The sequence below is a fragment of the Carassius auratus genome, chromosome 17 (genome assembly GCF_003368295.1).
Source record: "Carassius auratus strain Wakin chromosome 17, ASM336829v1, whole genome shotgun sequence".
Classification (NCBI taxonomy): Eukaryota; Metazoa; Chordata; class Actinopteri; order Cypriniformes; family Cyprinidae; genus Carassius; species Carassius auratus.
Genome location: NC_039259.1, coordinates 10,973,149 through 10,992,284, shown reverse-complemented (window position 1 = coordinate 10,992,284; position 19,136 = coordinate 10,973,149). Strand labels below are relative to the sequence as shown.

Below are 19,136 nucleotides of genomic sequence, written 5' to 3'. Positions count from 1 at the left end.
AATGCCAAACAGAGGGTGGGGGGGACTTGGGGTTATGTCCCAAGAAACATTGTAATACATTTTAATCAAGAAAAGAAATGAAAATGATAGCATTATTCACAAATGGAAAGGTGTATTCTTCTTTGATTGCATTATAAAGGGTTGTGTCTTCAGATTAGAACTACTAAGAAAAAAAACATTTTGATTGGGCAGCAGGGTTGGATAAATCCTTTAGGTGCATGTTTGTGTCAGATCCTTGGATTTATCTGAAAGGTGATTTAAGATTAAGAACGGGGCAGAGAGGGAATTTCGTGAGTCATTTCTTAATCTTTGATCTCCTATGTCTGCTTCACGAGTTAAAACTAAAGCATGGTGAAGTCCCACAGACTTCCTCTGTCAAATTCCACAGTGAAATGCAACACAAAAATAATATTTGATCATGGAAATGTTCTTATTATAAACTGTTTTATAAAAAGAAAAAAGAAAAAAAAAAGGCTTTGCATTCTTTCTAAATTTCTAAGTCTTCCCTTAAAAGAACACAAAATAATAAGCAAAAATAAATGAACTGGCCAAGAAACTGAAAAGATCTGATGATACAAGCACTGGGCACATTCATAGTCTGTAATGTTGCCACATCCCAACCATATAAAAATATATACTGATCCAGGAGCCAAAAGCTACTGCTTTTATTACAGAAAGATGAACAATTGCGATGAATTATTCAACTCTTCTACCTCACTGATGGTAACTTAACACAAAGAGCTGTTCTGTAACTTTGCCAATCGGACTAATTGATGATTTGCATGTGAATGCTGGTCTTACATTTACCAACCTTTAATGTAGGATCAGCTAGAACCATTTCAAAATGAAAAGCTCAAACATCTTTGTTTTTAGGGTTTCTTTTTTTTATATAAAATTGATGCAGTTGTTAGTTTTTGTTTGTAATTCGTGTATTGACCATTTGGCTCCTTTTCCTCATTATTATTGGAATAATTTCTCCACATGCAATTCTTTGTCAAAATATATTCATATTGATACTGGAACACAACGTTTGCGTTCACAATAGCAACTCCTCTGCCTTAAAAGACAAATCCTTTCAGGCTTTAATGTTCCTCTGATGTGGAAAACATAATTCTGATTTAATAATTCTTAAGTACAATATCCAGGGCATGAGGAAACAACAATCCCAGTGGGGCCGGAGTATTGGAGCAATAAACTGTCATCTGGTTGAGTATATAACTCGATCTTACCAGCAGATGGAGGTATTGGAGAGCATGTTTCAGCATGATCAGCTGATGGAAGCAGACATCAAAAGAGCCACCAAGTGTATTGTGAACAACTGTTGGGGGAAAACAGCATACTTATTTTTCTCTGTGTCTGTCTGTTTGTCTATACTGCAAGGAAAGAAGAAAGTAAGACATTTCTGTAAAACTGCAAAGCAAAAATTGGCAATTTCAAATATACAAAACAACTGGCCAGCAACAAAACTAACACTGCAAAAATTCCGTAATATTAAAGGCTATTGTATTATATTTGATCAATTAATTTATAAGGCCTCTAATTTATTAACATCATGACGACTGTGGCAAAAACGATTGATGTACACAATCTTACATGCCTTCTGATTAATAGTTAATAGTCCTTTTAGCAAGTGAAAGGCCTTTAAGAATAATTCTTAAAATATCCACCTTTGTTGTGAAATATTCAACATTTTTAATTATTTAATCTGTTATTCGGGTTTGCAGCACTCACTGACTATGATGTCCCACAATCCTGTGCGTTTATAACCATGACTTGTGTTCTTAATTTATTTGCATGCAAATGCCACACATTATTTCATTAATAAAAATCTTCATCAATATACACTGACAAAAAAATGTAATACATAATTATAATAGGCCTATTGGTGCGTAGTTATAAATAAAATAGATGTATGTAAATATAATGACTTCTATGTAAAAACAACTGATAATGGAAGAACGGCAACTTTTTATTTATGTACATTTCTAAACATTTCTAAATGTTTGTTGCTTAAGTTTTTGGTTTCTGAATAAATACGCCGTAGTTATTAAGTAGCCTAGGCCTGCATTAATTTCATGTGACCCTGGAACACAAAACACAAAAGTCTTAAATTGCTTGGGTATTTATTTATTTAAAGTTTATTTAACAGGGACCATACAAGCAAACATAGTTACAATACAAAGCCTGTAACTGATGTGCAGCATATAGAGATTATAGCTAGTGCTAATTTTCAACTCCTGTCCCTGGTTGGGCATTTCTAAGAACATTATAAAACAAGTACATATATAAAAACAAGAAATACTACAAAACTATGTATATATAGATATACACATACACACATACACATACATACCATACATACATAATCATACACAATTATAACAACAATTAAAAATGTATACAATTTTGTAGGTATATTTATAGCCAAAAATAAGCTACATTGTATGGGTCAAAATAATAGATTTTTTGATTTTCCAAAAATTATTAGGATATTGAGAAAATGTTCCATGGAAGATATTTTGTAAATTAAAATATTTGATAAGTAGCCTAATAGGCCATATGCAGTGCTAATGACTTAATTTGAACAACTTTACAGACTATTTTTTCCATATTGTTAAGGGAATTTTTTTTTTTCACCCTCATAATCCAGATTCTCCTATCCTACCAACCCATACATCAATTGAAAGCTTTATATTCACTTTATTTATTATTTATAAATCTCACAAATCGACCCTTATGACTGGTTTTGTGGTCCATTGTCACAAATTTTCTCCATGCCATTCGACTGCCTTTGCTTTCTGGCGAAGCTTTATGATTTTTTTTTTAACGGATTATTTCACAATCGCCATATGCCTCACTTTCGCCTGATGAGCACGCGATGGCGCCATAACGCCAAATAGCGAGGTCGCAGGAGGACTCTGTCTCGCGGACGGGCTTTAGGACCGCTGGGCGTGTGTGACTCCGCCGTAAGCCCCGTCTCTGCTGGTGCAGCTCGTTGTTCAGAGAGTCTTTTCGCCGAACATGTGGTGTGGCAGTGGCGTCACTACACTTGCCGCAGTCACAAACAAAACCGACTGAGACCGAGACACCGCTTTCTGGCGAGTGCAAGGAAGTGTGACACGCGAGTAACAGGTCAAGAGCGATGAAAACCGAGGGAATTGAGGGCACCGAAAGGTTTCTGAGCCCCGGTAAAGGCCGGGGACTCAAAGCCACAAAGCATTTCAAAGTTGGTGATCTAGTGTTCGCCTGTCCGGCGTATACTTACGTGCTGACAGTGAACGAGAGAGGCGGACACTGCGAATGCTGCTTTACCAGGTCAGCTTTTTATAAGTCCACGTCTGACACTTGTGTCTTTGTGCACGAGACTACAAGCGCATGGCGTGTTATTTACGGATGTTTAATTTGACAGTGCATGCACGCAAAACAGCATAGTAATATTTTTTAACTTTTATAATAGTTCGCAATCACATTTGTTTTGATAATGACATGTTTGACACGCACGTAATCTGCATTCACTTCGGGGTTGATCCCTGTTAAAGATGGCTGGCACATGCTTTTCTGTTTGCACTGCTGTTTAAATGCTGCTGGGTCGTGCAATGGGAAGGGTGACCCACTTTGTATACACATCCAACACGGCCAGTGAGTGCTTTGGACGAATGTTCAGTCAAATCTTTATTTCCAGCCAGTAAATGTTTTCTGGGGAGTTGTTTGATGGATATATACTAACTTCGATAAATCCAGAAGATGCAATGACAGTAACGTTGTAAACAAATGTAAGTTCAGATTGTATAAATTATTTTATTCATTTTAATGAAAGCTTTAGGTGTTATTGATGCATATAATTATAGCATGAAGATTTGGGGTACAACAGAGTTACTGCGAGTTTGAATCAATGGATTTGTCAGTTATACATTTTTGCAGCTTTCATATTGTTACACTGGAGGGGAAGTATGACTTTGTTCAATGGAACAAGTAAGGACTAAGGAGATGTTAAATTTGGCATGAAATAAAAATCGGCCTTATATATTTTTGAAGTAAGGATTTAGATCTTATTGTTAACAGTTAAACCATGCATATTTTCAAAGGTGGAAACTTGATTTTCTGGTGAAGTAAACAGGACTTCTCCAGTCATTAAGTCTGCTTAAAATGCCTACATCTCAAAATCCAGTCAACATTTAATATACAAAGAACCAAATTCCCATTTAATGATTAAATTCACATTCATGTCGTTCTAGATTCAGGTCTAATACTTTGATCATCTTCGAAACACAAATTAAGATAATTTTAATGAATTTCTTTTTCTCCATTGAAAGTCCATACTACCAAAAATTGATGCTTTGAGTTTGAGATGTTTATAAAGATATTAATATGAATCAGGTTGTTTAATCCAAGTGTATAAGGGATAGTTTAGCTAAAATGAATATTGTGCCACCATTTGCCCGCCCTCTAAAAACTGTATGACTTCTGTTGCACATAAAAGGAAGATATTTTGAGAAATATCTGTTATTTGTCAATGGACACCAAAATCTTCAAGAATATCTTCTTTTGTGTTCAGCAGAAGAAAGTCATGCAGGTTTGGAACAATTTCAGGGTGAATGGTGATGATGACAGAATTTTTAAGTGAATCTTAAGGAGAATGACAGACTCGGCTAATTTTTATTGTGTGGAAATAAGATGCAAGGAAAGTGAATGGTGACCTTGGCTGTCATTCTATCGTCTCCTTTTGTGTTCCACAGAATAATGAAAGTGTTAGGGGTTTGGAAAGACACAAAGGTGAATAAATTATGACAGAAATTCATTTTTGGGTGAACAATCCCTTTAACATAGAGGGAAATAGTGGCATGCTGAAACGTGAATTGAGAATCATCTAAACCAATTCAACTATTTGTTATTTCATTTACAGGAGGGAAGGGCTGTCGAAGTGTGGAAAATGTAAACAGGCCTATTATTGCAACGTAGAGTGTCAGGTAAGTCTGTGTTTATGATCTTTAATGAAGAAAATGAAATCATAGTCTCTGTGTGGATTTGCTCCATTGACTATTACACAAATATAATAATTCTGTCATTATTTACTTGTTCATATACCGTGGAACACAAAAAGAGACATTCTTTGAAGAATCTTCAAGCCGCTCTTTTCCATGCCAAGCTGACAAAAAGGAACACATTAAAAACACATTGCTTTGCAACATGAATTATGATCTGCTATGGATGTTATTATATCATGGAATGTAACACTGGAATGCTGTATTGACCAATCAGAAGCCACAGCCATAATCCGTTTCTGTAAAATTAATTTTGCTATGTCAGCATATATCAGAGATTATTTTCCCAGAGCTTAGTACTTACACTGCAGTGCTCTAATTGCGAGGATGGTCCCACTGGAGCGAAGATAGCTGAAGTGCTTTTCCTGGGTATGAGTCAGAGGAGCGCAGTCTCAGAATGAGCTTCACAGATAATGGACTCTTCACCTGGAGTCACACCTGCAGCATTTGCTTCATTTTTAAGACCAATTTTGATCCAGCCATTCTCCAAAGCAATTATCCTATGTAGGGTCGCAGGGGTAGCTGAACCGTTTTGATATACATGTAGTAATTTGCATCGATAGTAAATAGTTTATATGGTTTGATTTAGACAACATGGTCTGCAAGGTTGGCATAATTAAAGAACGGCAAGGATGCATTACATTAATTCACAAATAGACTAAAAAAAAAAGCTTTTTGAGCAAAATCAACATATTAGAATGATTTCTGAAAAATTAGTCCCATGTTGTGTGAAGACTGGGATAATGGTTGCAGAAAATTTTGCTCTGTTATTGAAGGAATATGTCGTTTAAGCTATATTTACAAAGAAAACAATTTTAGCTGTAGTATTTCACAAAATTACTGTTTTTACTTGTTTAATCAAAGAAATTATAGCATTTAGCATAAGATACTTTCAAACTTTTGAATGGCAATGCATCTCCAATCAAGGCAATAATTCTCATATTGACTTTCCTTTCTGAAAGGCTTTGAAATATTTATTTTATCTCATAAACGTTGTATAAGACAGCACAGTTGACTCATTTCCTCATTCATGAGTTCCTCCAGGATGAGCAACAGGGATAGTGGTCTATGGAGACCACAGCCAGAGTGACAGCTCTGTAATTGATCTTTGCTGGTGAGCGCAGCAGAGTTGAAAATTCAGCACTGAAAATAAAGATCATCAGTAATCCATTTGCACTCTACCACAAGGCTCTTCTGTCTCGTCCCTGCTTTTTTTGTGCGTTGTACAGTTTGTGGCATTAGAATCCGCCCATCCATCATCATACAGCTGTTCTATGCTTTTGTTCAGGCTTGTCCGGCATGTATGGCTACTTGTTTTTATGTCTGGAGTTACAGAGTTACATAGATGAGCATTGTTAAAGAAATGGGTCATTCAAAAATTAAAATTTGCTCACCGTTAGACCTCCAAGAGTTTGTTCATTGAAAGAGATTTGGAAAAATGTAGCATTACATCACTTGCTCATCAATTGATCCCCTCTGCAGTTATGTTCTGCATGTTATGCACCCTTCAGAATGAGTCCAAACAGCTGATTAAAAATGTAAAGTAATCCACAAGTAATTCACACAATGTCTTGTGAAGCGAATAACTTTGTTTGAAATAAATACATTATTAAAACATTAAAACAACTTCAAGCCATTACTTTGAGCTTATTTTGTCCTCTATCCATAATATTGCTTTCTCCATTGAAAAAGATGTCTCGTCTGAATCAGGAGAGAAATATCCACAGATCAAGCACTGTTTACAAGCAAAAACAATTCAAAAACAGTGGATTTTGATTTGAGCGGAGAACATCAGATGGACTTTTACGCTGGAGGCACTGTTTTTATGGATTTAGACTTTTTTTTTTTTTTTATCCAGAGGCAATTTTAAAGTTAAAACACCTTAAGGATGGATTTGTTTCTAACAAACACCCAACTTTTAACTTCACAAGACCTTAAAGGGATAGTTTGCCCAGAAATGAAAATCTGTCATTAATTGCTTAATTAACATGTCATTCCAATCCTGTAGACATTGATTCATCTTCAGAATACAAATTAAAGGTCCCGTTTTACGCGCTTTTTCAAACCTTTGATTGTGTTTACAATGTGCAGTATAACATGTGTTCATGTTATTTATCAACACAGTATTTTTCACACAATTCACCTATCTGTATACTGCTGTTTTCACTGTCACTAAAACGGGCTGATGACTTCATTGTTCTATGAAGCCTCTCCTTCAGAAATACGTAATGGGTTCTGATTGGGCCAGCGGTTCCTGTTTTGTGATTCGACAGCAGCTGAGAGCAGGCTGACCTCCTGGTAACGTGATTGGGCTAGAACGCACGTGCTGGAGATGTATTTATAGTCACAGGAGCGTTTTTACTGACGAAATGCGCATGAAAACCACATTTCTTTTTTTGCACAGCCCTAACATCTAGTAAACAAAGCTAAACAGCGTTGTCCTTTGTGTAATAAGTTACAGAAACTGTTAAACGCACCAACTTAAATAATAAAATACACTTACCGGTTGTGGTCCATAAACAACGCCTTCTCCAGACAAAGAGGGAACTGCTCCATCTTTCAAGAATAATCTTTGTGGAAATCCGGCATTAAACTGATTGAGATTGAGAAAGCTGCCCACAGCAAAATGAGCTGCACATAGTTTTACATGTGCATTATAATTTTTGGGAACCGAGTTAAACATAAATTGTAACCATTAATCTCCAAGTACAGCGTCCCTGGGAAGCCCAAACAAAGATGATTGGACTCAGAGATGAAAAAAAAACAGCGTTTCAACGACATGGCGACAAACACAAACAGCTCTTCCTTCTGCTCCATCGGAGCGCAACAAGGCCACGCCCCCCTGTTTGTGAATTCATGTGGGCGGTGGTTAGTCAAAAAAACTGTTTTAGTGACGTCATTACTACAGGAACTAGAGGGCTGTAGTCCAAACGGGTCGTTTTTTGTAGGCGAATTCTGTTAAATCAAATATCTCGCTTGGCATTGAACTTTGAGCTTTAGAATTTTACAGATATTATTTATACTCCAACAACAACATTACACACTAACTAAAGTTTAAAACACTGGAATCACGAAGAAGGGGACCTTTAAGATAAACCAAGAGCATTTAATAAACTGCATAAACGTCAGTGCAACTGACATGATCATGGCCCAAAAAGACACTGATCAAATAAAGTCGTTCAATCGTAATATTATGGAGCTATCAGAGTACTTTTTGTGTGCTTTATCAATTTAAGGGGGGGGGGGGGGGGATGCTCGTTTTCACTCAATCTCCTGTTAATCTTGAGTACCTATAGAGTAGTACTGCATCCTTCATAACTCCAAAAAGTCTTTAGTTTTATTATATTTATAAGAGAAAGATAGTCTGTACTGTTTTTTCCCAGAAAAACACGAGTGGCTGGAGGCGTGACGTATGGGCGGAGCTAAAGAATCACAAGCGCGAGTAGTCTTTTGCGTTGAGAGCATCTGGAAACTGTGACATTACCGTGAGAAAAAAAAACATCATCCAAAACAGACCATGCCTAACAGTCAGATTGGCATGTAAACTAATTGGGTTTTTGTTAAATATGAGCCAAATCATCACAATTAAAAGAACCAAAGACTTAAATTACTTCAGTCTGTGTGCATTGAATTTATTTAATACCCAAGTTTCACAATTTGAGTTGAATTACTGAAAAAAATGAACTTTTTCACCACACGTTTATTCAGAAGCACCTGTATTTGTTTTGTCATTCCAACTATTATGCCCCATTGTCCCATTGCATAAATTACTTCCATATAGTCTCACCCCAAAATTGCACCATTGATTTTGACATGTCTGAACAGTGTTCAAATAAACAGAGAAATGTTTTGATAGCACCACAGTGTTAACACTCCATGGAAAGTAAGCTACAAATGGTTGCCTTTGGCAAGTGAAGAGTATTTTATTGCAGAACAAATACACCCTTTTGTCCACTTAAATATAAAGAGTCAAAAAAAGAACATCAATTTTAAGTGTTGATCTTAAGCAAGTCTGCATAGCCTGTTTATTTTAAGGGACTTGGTTGTTGCTCTACTCCTAAATTGAGCTGGAAGGCGTTCTGGCTGCACTGTTGCTATGACAATCCATCTCAAACACATTAGGGATCAGTTTCTGTTTGCTTGCCAGAACACAGGATTTAGTTTATTCGTTGCCCAGTTGCCTGTGAGGCAGCCTGAGACTAATTCAAAGTCTTATCTCTCCGGAATTCTCGTATTCGCCTTGAAGCTCCATTCAATTTGAAAGCATGACTCATCAAACGGAAGCGAGCCGACATGCAATTGGTTATATCAGGAGCATATCATCTCAAAAACAAGAGCTTTGACCCTTTATACTGGTTTTTACTGAGCTCTGAGTGTGTTATTTTGATCGTTGGAGTATATGATCTGCTGATGCAATATAAAAATATGCAGTAACACTTCAGTGTAAGGAACCATTCTCACTATTAACTAGTTGCTTATTAGCATGCCTATTATAAACATATTGGCTGTTTATTAGTACTTATAAAGCACATATTCTGCATGACCATATTCTGCATCCCTAATCCTAGCCAGTACCTAAACTTAACAGCTACCTACTATCTATTAATAAGCCATAAATTAGGAGTTTGAGTTAATGGTTTATTAATAGCGAAATTTGGACCTTAAAATAAAGTGTGAACAAATAATGCTGTATTTGTGTGGAAATAAACATGTCCTTGTCCTTCCCTCAGAGAGAAGACTGGCCCATGCACAAGCTGGAGTGCTCGGCCATGTGCGCATATGGAGAAAACTGGTGTCCATCAGAAACAGTGCGACTGGTCGCCAGAATAATTCTGAAACAGGTGAGGACGACCTACTTTTTGGGATAACAGTATAACTCTGTTTTCATAATTGGATAGATCACCCCCCATTAAATAAATACTGAACTCAAAATAACAGATTTTGAAAAATACTGTTTTTGCCCATACAATGATAGTCAGTGGGGTCCATAATTATTAATAATAATTTTATTTTTAGTTCAAGTTTTAGTTATTTTGTAGGGCTTTTTATTTATTTATTTATTTTGTGTGTGTGTGTGTGTGTGTGTGTGTGTATATTTAGCTTTAATTTATTATTTCAGATTTAGTTAATGATTCAAATTAAACATTTTATTTCAGATAGTTTTCAAATCAACATTTCTCATTTTAATGTAACTTTTTTTTTTTTTGCATTGAATATTAATTTTTTTGTTGGACGTTTACAGTAAATTTACTAAAAGGCAGTAATTCCATTTGAGTCTCTGCTAGAACTTTACTTCCTGTCAGAACTTAAAAGGTTTTTTGGCTGTGTAACTGTGTTGAGGAGGCAGCTCCCCGGTTGGTCTGCTGTAATAATGTATAGCTACAGCCGCTCTACTCATGAGTACTACAGTTCAAGAGAGGTAAGAGAGGTCTAGTGCAGTCACAATCCTCACTTGCCAATTACGTGAGTCATTTTGAAGTGCTGCTTCTGTAGTTTACATAGTTTTAAGTCAGCAATGTCTTCAGATACTGCCGCTTTACATGAAAGATGGTGATAATGATTATTTTCTCTGAATGTGTTGAAAAAAGCAGTATCTGCTATAAAGAGGTCAGAGAAGAGGCAGCTTGCTCAAAAACAAATCACTGAGAAATATAATCACCACATATATGATTTGTACTATTACACACTGTTTTGTATTTTAATGTATTTTAAAATGTCCTTTTTTTTCTCTGATGGAATAGCTGTATTGACATCAGCTATTACTCCAGTTTTCAGTGTCACATGCCTTCAGAAGTCATTCTTATATGCTGACATTGTGCTCAAGAAACACAATGTATTTATAATTTTGACACCTGGAAGACATCTGCACTGCTTAATATTTTTTGGATCCCATGATGCATTTTTCAGGGTTCATTGATGAAAAGAACATTGAAAAGAACAGCATTTATTTGCAATAGGAATCACAAATCTCTTCACTCGTCTTCAAAATTTCAGACAACAGGATGTTACACAAACATTGGATTTAGATGTGCCTTGTTGGCTTCCTACTTCTGTATGTTGCATATGAAGGCAGCATTTATCGGGTTTCAGACACATGCAGAAAGGGAGTATAAAGAAACTTAGATCTTCCTGCTGCACCTGTTACATTGTGCAGATGATTAACCTTCACAGGTGTGAAAACACACATTGGTTTTCTTTTTTGAAAAGGTCACCAGTAGTAATTTTCAGTCTTTAAGAATTGATACAATCCAGTGTGCAGCTGATGATTTTGTCTAAGTTTAGATTGAGATTTTCATTTTCAGTGCTGCTCTGGCACATATGGTGCTACCATGTGTTTTTCATGCATGTCTTTTTCCTGATTGCATCAGCCCCGGCAGCTCTCCCTGTGACTCACTCAGCCGACACATGGCGCTTTGTGTCACAGCAAGCGCCATTAGACAGTTGGCCGGACAACTGTTGTCTTATCAAACACTGAAACAAGTTTTGCATGTTTTACCGTTTGCAAGGCTCACGTCAAATCTAACTTTTAAACATTTTCTTGTTTTTCAGAAGTGCCAAACAGAAAGGACTCCTTCAGAAAGAGTGTTGACTCTTAGAGAATTAGAAGCACGTGAGTGTCTAGTTGTTCTCTGAGTGAGCCAAACATTATCCTTATAAGGTTTTATAAATGCAAAGGCTTTTGCTTCAATTCAATTCAGTTCAAGTTTATTTGTATAGTGCTTTTTACGATACAAATCATTACAAAGCAACTTTACAGAAAATTACATTTCTACAATATTTAGTAGTCACATAAATGGTGACTGTCAGTTTGTGTGCATATGGCAGGATTTTTCAGAAATATTAATACAAGACGTAGTCAGCCAGGCAATGGCAATGGGAACATTATTGACAGCAATTATTATATGATGCAATCACACTTGTAGCAATATTTGTTAGTTCTGTTTGTTGATTCAGGGTTAGCATCATCTGAGGTCCTCTGAGGGGGTCAGCATCATCTCTTCTCAGGTGTTCTGGATCCAGACTGGAGCTTGTGTAGATCCTAGTTACATCCGTGGCAAAACAGAGAAACAAATAGACATCATTAGCATAGCTGCTGTTCCAACAAAGTAAAAGTAATTAGTTTAACCCAAGCTAAAGAATAAGAATGCTCATTTGATCAGATGCAACTGCAGTCACAATTTATGAGATGCATTATTCGAATGCTTGGCGAAAGAGATGTGTTTTTAATCTAGATTTAAACAGAGAGAGTGTGTCTGAACCCCGAACATTATCAGGAAGGCTATTCGAGAGTTTGGAAGCCAAATGTGAAAAAGCTCTACCTCCTTTAGTGGACTTTGCTATCCTAGGAACTACCAAAAGTCCAGCGTTGTGTGACCTTAGGGAGCGTGAATGATTGTAACGTGGTAGAAGACTAGTTAGGTATGCAGGAGCTAAACCATTTAGGGCCTTATTGGTAAGTAATGAAATTTTATAACTGATACTGAACTTAATAGGTAGCCAGTGCAGAGACTGTAAAATTGGGGTAATATGATCATATTTTCTTGACCTGGTAAGAACTCTAGTTGCTGCATTTTTGACTACCTGTAGCTTGTTTATTGAAGATGCAGGACAACCACCTAGAAGTGCATTACAATAGTCCAGTCTAGAGGTCATGAATGCATGAACTAGCTTTTCTGCATCAGAAACAGGTAACGTGTTTCGTAGCTTAGCAGTGTTTCTAAGATGGAAGAATGCAGTTTTTGTAACATGGGAAATATGGTTTTCAAAAGACAAGTTGCCGTCTAATATAACACCCAGATTTTTGACTGTAGAGGAAGCAACAGTACATCTGTCTATTTACAAACTGTAGTCTACTAGATACTGTGTACTGTTTTGGGGTCAAATAATTAATATCTCTTTTAATATCAATATCCGAATTTAATTGGAGAAAATTATTGGTCATCCAATCTTTAACATTTTTAACACACTCTGTAAGCTTAGATAATTTAGAAGTTTCATCTGGTTTCGTTGAGCATAACAGTGGAAACTAATGCCATATTTTCTAATAATATTACCAAGGGGCAACATGTATATTGAAAATAGAAGGGGACCTAGGATATATCCTTGTGGTATTCCATATTTTACTGGTGATAAATGAGATGACTCCCCATTTAAATGAACAATGGTAGCGACAGGTAGGATCTAAACCATCTTAGAGCCTGCCCTTGAATACCTATATAGTTTTGTAATTGATCTATAAGTATGTTGTGATCTATGGTGTCGAACGCAGTACTAAGATCAAGTAAAACTAGCAATGAGATGAAGCCTTGATCTGACGCAAGAAGCAGGCCATTTGTAATTTTAACAAGTGCAGTGCTATGTTAGGGCCTGAAACCTCAATTGAGCTGACACAACTTTTTCTAAAATTTTAGACATAAATGGAAGATTTGAAATAGGCCTTTAATTTTCCAGTTCACTAGGATCTAGTTTTGGTTTCTTAATAAGAGGCTTTATAACTGCCAGCTTAAATGGTTTTGGGACGAGTAAATAATATTGAGAAGCAGTTCTTCGGCTACAGGTAACAACTCTTTCGGTAATTTAGTGCTTACAGGATCTAATGAACATGTTGTTGGTTTAGATACAGGGATAAATTTATTTAGCTCTTCCTGTCTAAAATCATTACTATTAAACACTGATGAAATATTTGAATCAGGCGTGTGCTTATTTTTTAATTTAGCCACTGTGCTAAATAAAAACCTTGGATTGTTTTGGCTATTTTCAATGAGATTGTGGAAATGCTCGGCCCAGGCAGTTTTTAGGGGCTGTCTATAACTGGACATACTGTTTTTCCATGCAATTCTAAAAACTTCTAGTTTTTCTCCATTTCCGCTCAAGACTACAAGTTTATTTCTTGAGAGAGTGAGTATTACTGTTATACCATGGAACAGTACGTTTTTTCTCTAACCTTTTTTCAATTTGATGGGGGCAACAGCTTCTAATTTATTAGAGAAAATAGTGCCCATGTTGCCAGTCATTTCGTCTAGTTCATGTGTATTTTTGGGTACAAATAGCAGTTGAGATAAATCAGACAGGTTATTTGCAAATCTGTCTTTGGTGGCTGGAACAATAGTTCTGCCCAGACGGTAACGCTGAGCCATACAGTTAATATCAGTGATACGCAGCATGCACAATACAAGGAAATGGTCTGTTACATCATCACTTTGAGGTACGATATCTATATCAGTAAGATCTATTCCATGCGATATAATTAAATCTAGTGTATGATTAAAACGATGAGTGGGCCCGGTAAATGAGGGTTTGAAGTTGAAGTGAGTAAAGCCACTGACTTTCCACACCTGTTTAATGACCCTTAGCAGCTGCTCTGTTGGCTGTCTAAGATATATGATGCCTGAAGTAGAACTTCAAGCCTTCGTCTGTGTCTCAAATTGTAACTAGTGAAGCCACAAAAAAAAAGTATTTTGATATAAGGAGAGCTATTTCTGCTTTTGCCCTGAAATGCAGTTACATAATATTATTCTTTCCAAGTTATGGCTTAATTTGCATAATGTAAAGCCTTTTTGAATATGAAATGTTAATTGTCTTTTCTGTGACTGTTTGTCAGATCTGGACAAGCTAGATAATGAGAAGAATGAGATGAACGATACAGATATTGCTGCACTACACCACTTTTACTCCCGACATCTCGATTTTCCTGATAATGCAGCACTTACAGAACTCTTCGCTCAGGTAAAGCGGTCTGATTTTCATTTCTGTAAACATTGGAACTTTACTAAATTAATATAGAGGAATTATAATTTTATGGGTATGTGCCAATGAGACAATGCATTAAATCATGGAATAAACTATTTGAAATTTGCTCACCTTTTTGCTACTGAATAAAAAGCCTAATTAAAATTATCACATTGCTGCTTTATTTTATATTGCTATTGAAATCATGCAGACTGTGTGTGTGTGTGTGTGTGTGTGTGTGTGTGTGTGTGTGTGTGTGTGTGTGTGTGTGTGTGTGTGTGTGTATATATAAGTTTTATATTCTATTCATTATTTAAGTTAGGAATGCATACCATATAATATATGTTTTTCCAAAATGTCACCCAAAAAAATAAATATTGTCATCATTTAGTCATCCGGTAAAGACTGTATGACTGGCTTTATTTATGGAAATTAAGAGAGCGATATTTTGAAAAATATCTCATTGTTTTTAGTGCCAGTGGAAATTAAACAATATCTTATTTTATGTTCCACAGAAGAAAGCGGTCAAAGTTGAGTAATTGATCACAGAACTCTAAATTTGGGTAAATGTTAAAGAGAATGAGTCTATTACTTTCACAGTATGTAAAAAAACAAAACAAAAAAAAAACACTTGACTGTCTTTCAGTCTAGTATTTCATTTGATGTTCCATGGAAGAAGGAAAAGTATTAAGCATTTTGAAAAATCCAACTTGGAAATAGTTTTCACTCCACTCCATATGGTCCATTCATGGAAGGTTCCAAGTCTGTGTGTTCATGACATTAATGCAGGGGACGTTTCTGGCAAATGCATGCTAAATCCTCCCTTTTTACACCATAGGTGAACTGTAATGGCTTCACCATTGAAGACGAGGAGCTGTCTCATTTGGGTTCTGCTGTATTTCCAGAGTAAGGTTCATAGAAATCAAAACCATTGCCATGATCTCAATATGTTAAGTACTTTAGAGTAATTTAATGTTTTTATTGCTGTTGTTTGTGGTAGCGTTGCTCTGATGAACCACAGCTGTAGCCCAAATGTGATTGTGACATATAAAGGTACAGTGGCCGAGGTGAGAGCCGTGCAGGACATCAGCCCTGAAGAAGAGGTGAGACGATCCACGGCAAAAAAACATTGCTGCTTATTTCACTGTTCAGAAATAAAGAGTAACTTGAATTATATGCGCAATAAAAAAGCAACAGCTCTTTAGGCCAGTCAATTGGAAGATTCGCTATCAATAAGCCTTCCTTATGTATTACTGTAGCATTATAGTCATTGTCATTAACATTGTTACATTGTCATTGTGAAATATACAATTCTTTGTAATATCTTCTGGTAAGTCAGTATTGAATTTCCTGACATCTATCATCTTTTAAGGATTGCATAATCATCTCGTTACTAATTTAATTTCAGTCTACTGTGTGACAGTCCTCTTTGTTTCTCTTGAATAGATCTTCAACAGTTATATTGACCTCCTGTATCCAACAGAGGATCGAATTGAACGTTTGAGAGATTCTTACTTCTTCACATGTGACTGTAAAGAATGCACCTCTAAATCAAAAGTGAGTGTCATTTTATCCCTGTAATAAACAGGTTTTCAGAAACCCAACTGGTGAAGAAAGGCATAGGAAATTATCATTTTAAGTTTGTTGCATATGATTATCTCTCTCGCTCTGTGTGCGTGCGTGTGTGTGCTTGTGCGTGTGTGTGTGTGTGTGTGTGTGTGTGTGTGTGTGTGTGTGTGTGTGTGTGCATGCGCACACATGCGTGCCTTTTGGAGCAAGGCCAAATATGTATTTGTGGTTTGAATAAAAATGAATATTAAAGAACTCAAGTCAATATGTGTGGAATAACAGCCTCTTATTTATTTCTCTTTCTTTCTTTTTTTGTAGGACAAAGCCAAAATGGAGATCCGACAGAAGCTTAGCTCACCTCCAGAGGAAGAGGAAATGCAGCAGATGGTGATGTATGCTAGAAATGTCATCGAGGAGTTCAGGAGAGCGAAGCACTACAAAAATATCCTTCATCTGCCTTTTCTCTTTTGGATTCTTGTGTGTGTGTGTGTGTGTGTGTGTGTAAACTTTATAGTTCTGTAAATGTAAACAATTTAGAAATATTTGCAATACTGAATCTTTAGAAAATGTGGCGATCTAGAGGCAGCGGGATATTTTTAGTCGTGACGAAGCCATACTAACCTTTGGGGGATATATTGTGTCTCAAAACATACACTAGTGTTTTTACAGTTCACAATTGCTTGAGTCTGAGAAAAGACAGCAGAAGATCAAAAAAAGTATCAGAACCATTCAGAAATCTGAGGTCATATATATTACGGTTTTACTGTATTTTATGCATAACCGACTTAATAAAAACTTAAAATAAAAAAAAATGTAAGTTCAAATTTATATCTTTAGTTATATCTGTATAAAGGTTTTGTGGAAGTTCCTTAACTGCTAAGTACCCCCCAGTGAACTGCTGGAAATTTGTGAACTAAGCCTGGAGAAAATGGGTTCGATCTTTGCTGAAACCAATGTGTACATGTTGCACATGATGTATCAGGCAATGGGAGTCTGTCTCTATATGCAGGACTGGGATGGAGCAATGAAATATGGCGAGAAAATTACCCAGCCCTACAGGTAATTCTGACCCCAGTGCGTTTCCTCTCCAAATGTCTTAGTTTTAACATTTTAAAAGTTGAATAATAATGAACTTACAGTGGGTCCACTTTATTAATAGTATTCAATCCACATTTTGTTCTAGTGTGCACTATCCTCCTTACTCACTGAATGTGGCTTCTATGTACCTGAAACTTGGAAGATTGTACCTAGGACTTGAGAAGAGGACACAAGGAGTTAAAGCTTTAAAGAAGGTAAAAAATAATGCAGTATTCGATGTGGGTGTCCCTTTTAAAATCCATATGGCTATTTTTAGACAGATTTAGGCTTTACAAATTGTTGTGGATGAATTTGTCACAGGCTCTTGCAATCATGGATGTTGCCCACGGTAAAGACCACCCATACATCGCAGAGATTAAGAAGGAAATGGAAGAGCAGAAATAATGGGAACACATGGAGGAATATGCATCAAACGCTGGCATGTGTCTTATACCTCTCCTTGGAATATTAAAACAAACTGATGTCAAAATTGTCTGTTCATCTGAGATGTCATTTAAATGAATTTTTGGTTTGTAAATAGATGGCCTGAGTCTGAAATATTTTGTTGCTTGTAATGTCTGCACTTTGAACAAATGTGCTGCACTGTTTTCTGTAAAGAAGGGCTAAGAATTAAGAATCATATCAATATATGTCAGGTTTTTTTAACCAATATTTTGCCCTCTCATGTAGCAACAATATTCTTGTTTTCAATAGCTAATGAATGTAAATCATTTATATATTCTCAATGATGCGAAGGACTCTGATCACTGATTCTATTTTACTTGTCTGTTTGCATGAATATTGTTTTGCGCTGATCAGTGTTAAGATATTGGACTTCCAATCCGTCAGTGCATTTCATAGTGATACTTTCATCATTGCTAATTTGTTTGTTAAACATTTATTTGTTTAGTATTGTGCAGCTTTGACAGGTAGCATGGGGGGGGGGTTTAAAAAAAATATGCAGACTGCCACATGCAAAATTTTAATGTGACACTAAAGTAATAAATTCCTTAAGACGAATCCAATTTCTTTTATTACAATTTATTTCGATAGATTAAATTTAATAGATTCAATTAACATGTTTTATCACTAAATACATCCAGCGACTTGTAATCAAAATCATCTGCTATTGTTTTTGTCATAAGTTTCTACATAAACTGTGTGGCATCCCAGGCTGTAACCATGGTTATGAAATCCATATATGGCTCTCATACCATCTGCTATGACCCAGAGCACGTGTTTGGCAGAGTCCTGTGGAAGCACTGCAGTATGGTGCCATTCATCTCCCCACAGATCACACTGCATTCAGGACGACAAGCAGGAACAGAGATGTAGCCATTCAGAAGTGCATAACAGCAAGAGATTCGAAATCATTGCACATAATCACAAATCCTGTGTGATGCAGTTAATTTTAATCGCCAGTTTGCATTAAGCCAGCAATAATTCAGACAAGAACGATGCTTAAAATATTTTTCTTTTAATAAATTGAAATATAAAAGACAGAGGGATTGAAAGGAAATTGATTCCTTTGAAGCGATTATTTGACTTCAGGTGTGTGTGTGTGTTATTTTCTGCCTTTCGTCAGTTGTCTGCGTGTTTGGACGAGAGCTAAATACCTCAACCGCCCAAGTCCTTCATTTCAGGGACGAAATAATGATTTAGAAAACAACGGGTGGAGTTACATTCGAATGGATAGAAGCGTCCAATCACAGCCCGGTA

General features: G+C 36.3%; 1 protein-coding gene across 1 annotated transcript; it reads left to right on the top strand.

The window, feature by feature from the left end:
• The first annotated feature begins 2,935 nt into the window (after positions 1-2,935).
• smyd2a (SET and MYND domain containing 2a) lies at positions 2,936-18,442 on the top strand. Its single transcript, XM_026285788.1, has 12 exons — positions 2,936-3,315; positions 4,904-4,967; positions 9,773-9,883; positions 11,592-11,652; positions 14,644-14,768; positions 15,610-15,677; positions 15,772-15,874; positions 16,218-16,328; positions 16,659-16,782; positions 17,225-17,399; positions 17,524-17,632; positions 17,739-18,442. Exons 1-12 carry the CDS (start codon positions 3,143-3,145, stop codon positions 17,820-17,822), a joined length of 1,308 nt encoding a protein of 435 aa, XP_026141573.1. The 5' UTR covers positions 2,936-3,142; the 3' UTR covers positions 17,823-18,442.
• Positions 18,443-19,136: the final 694 nt, after the last annotated feature.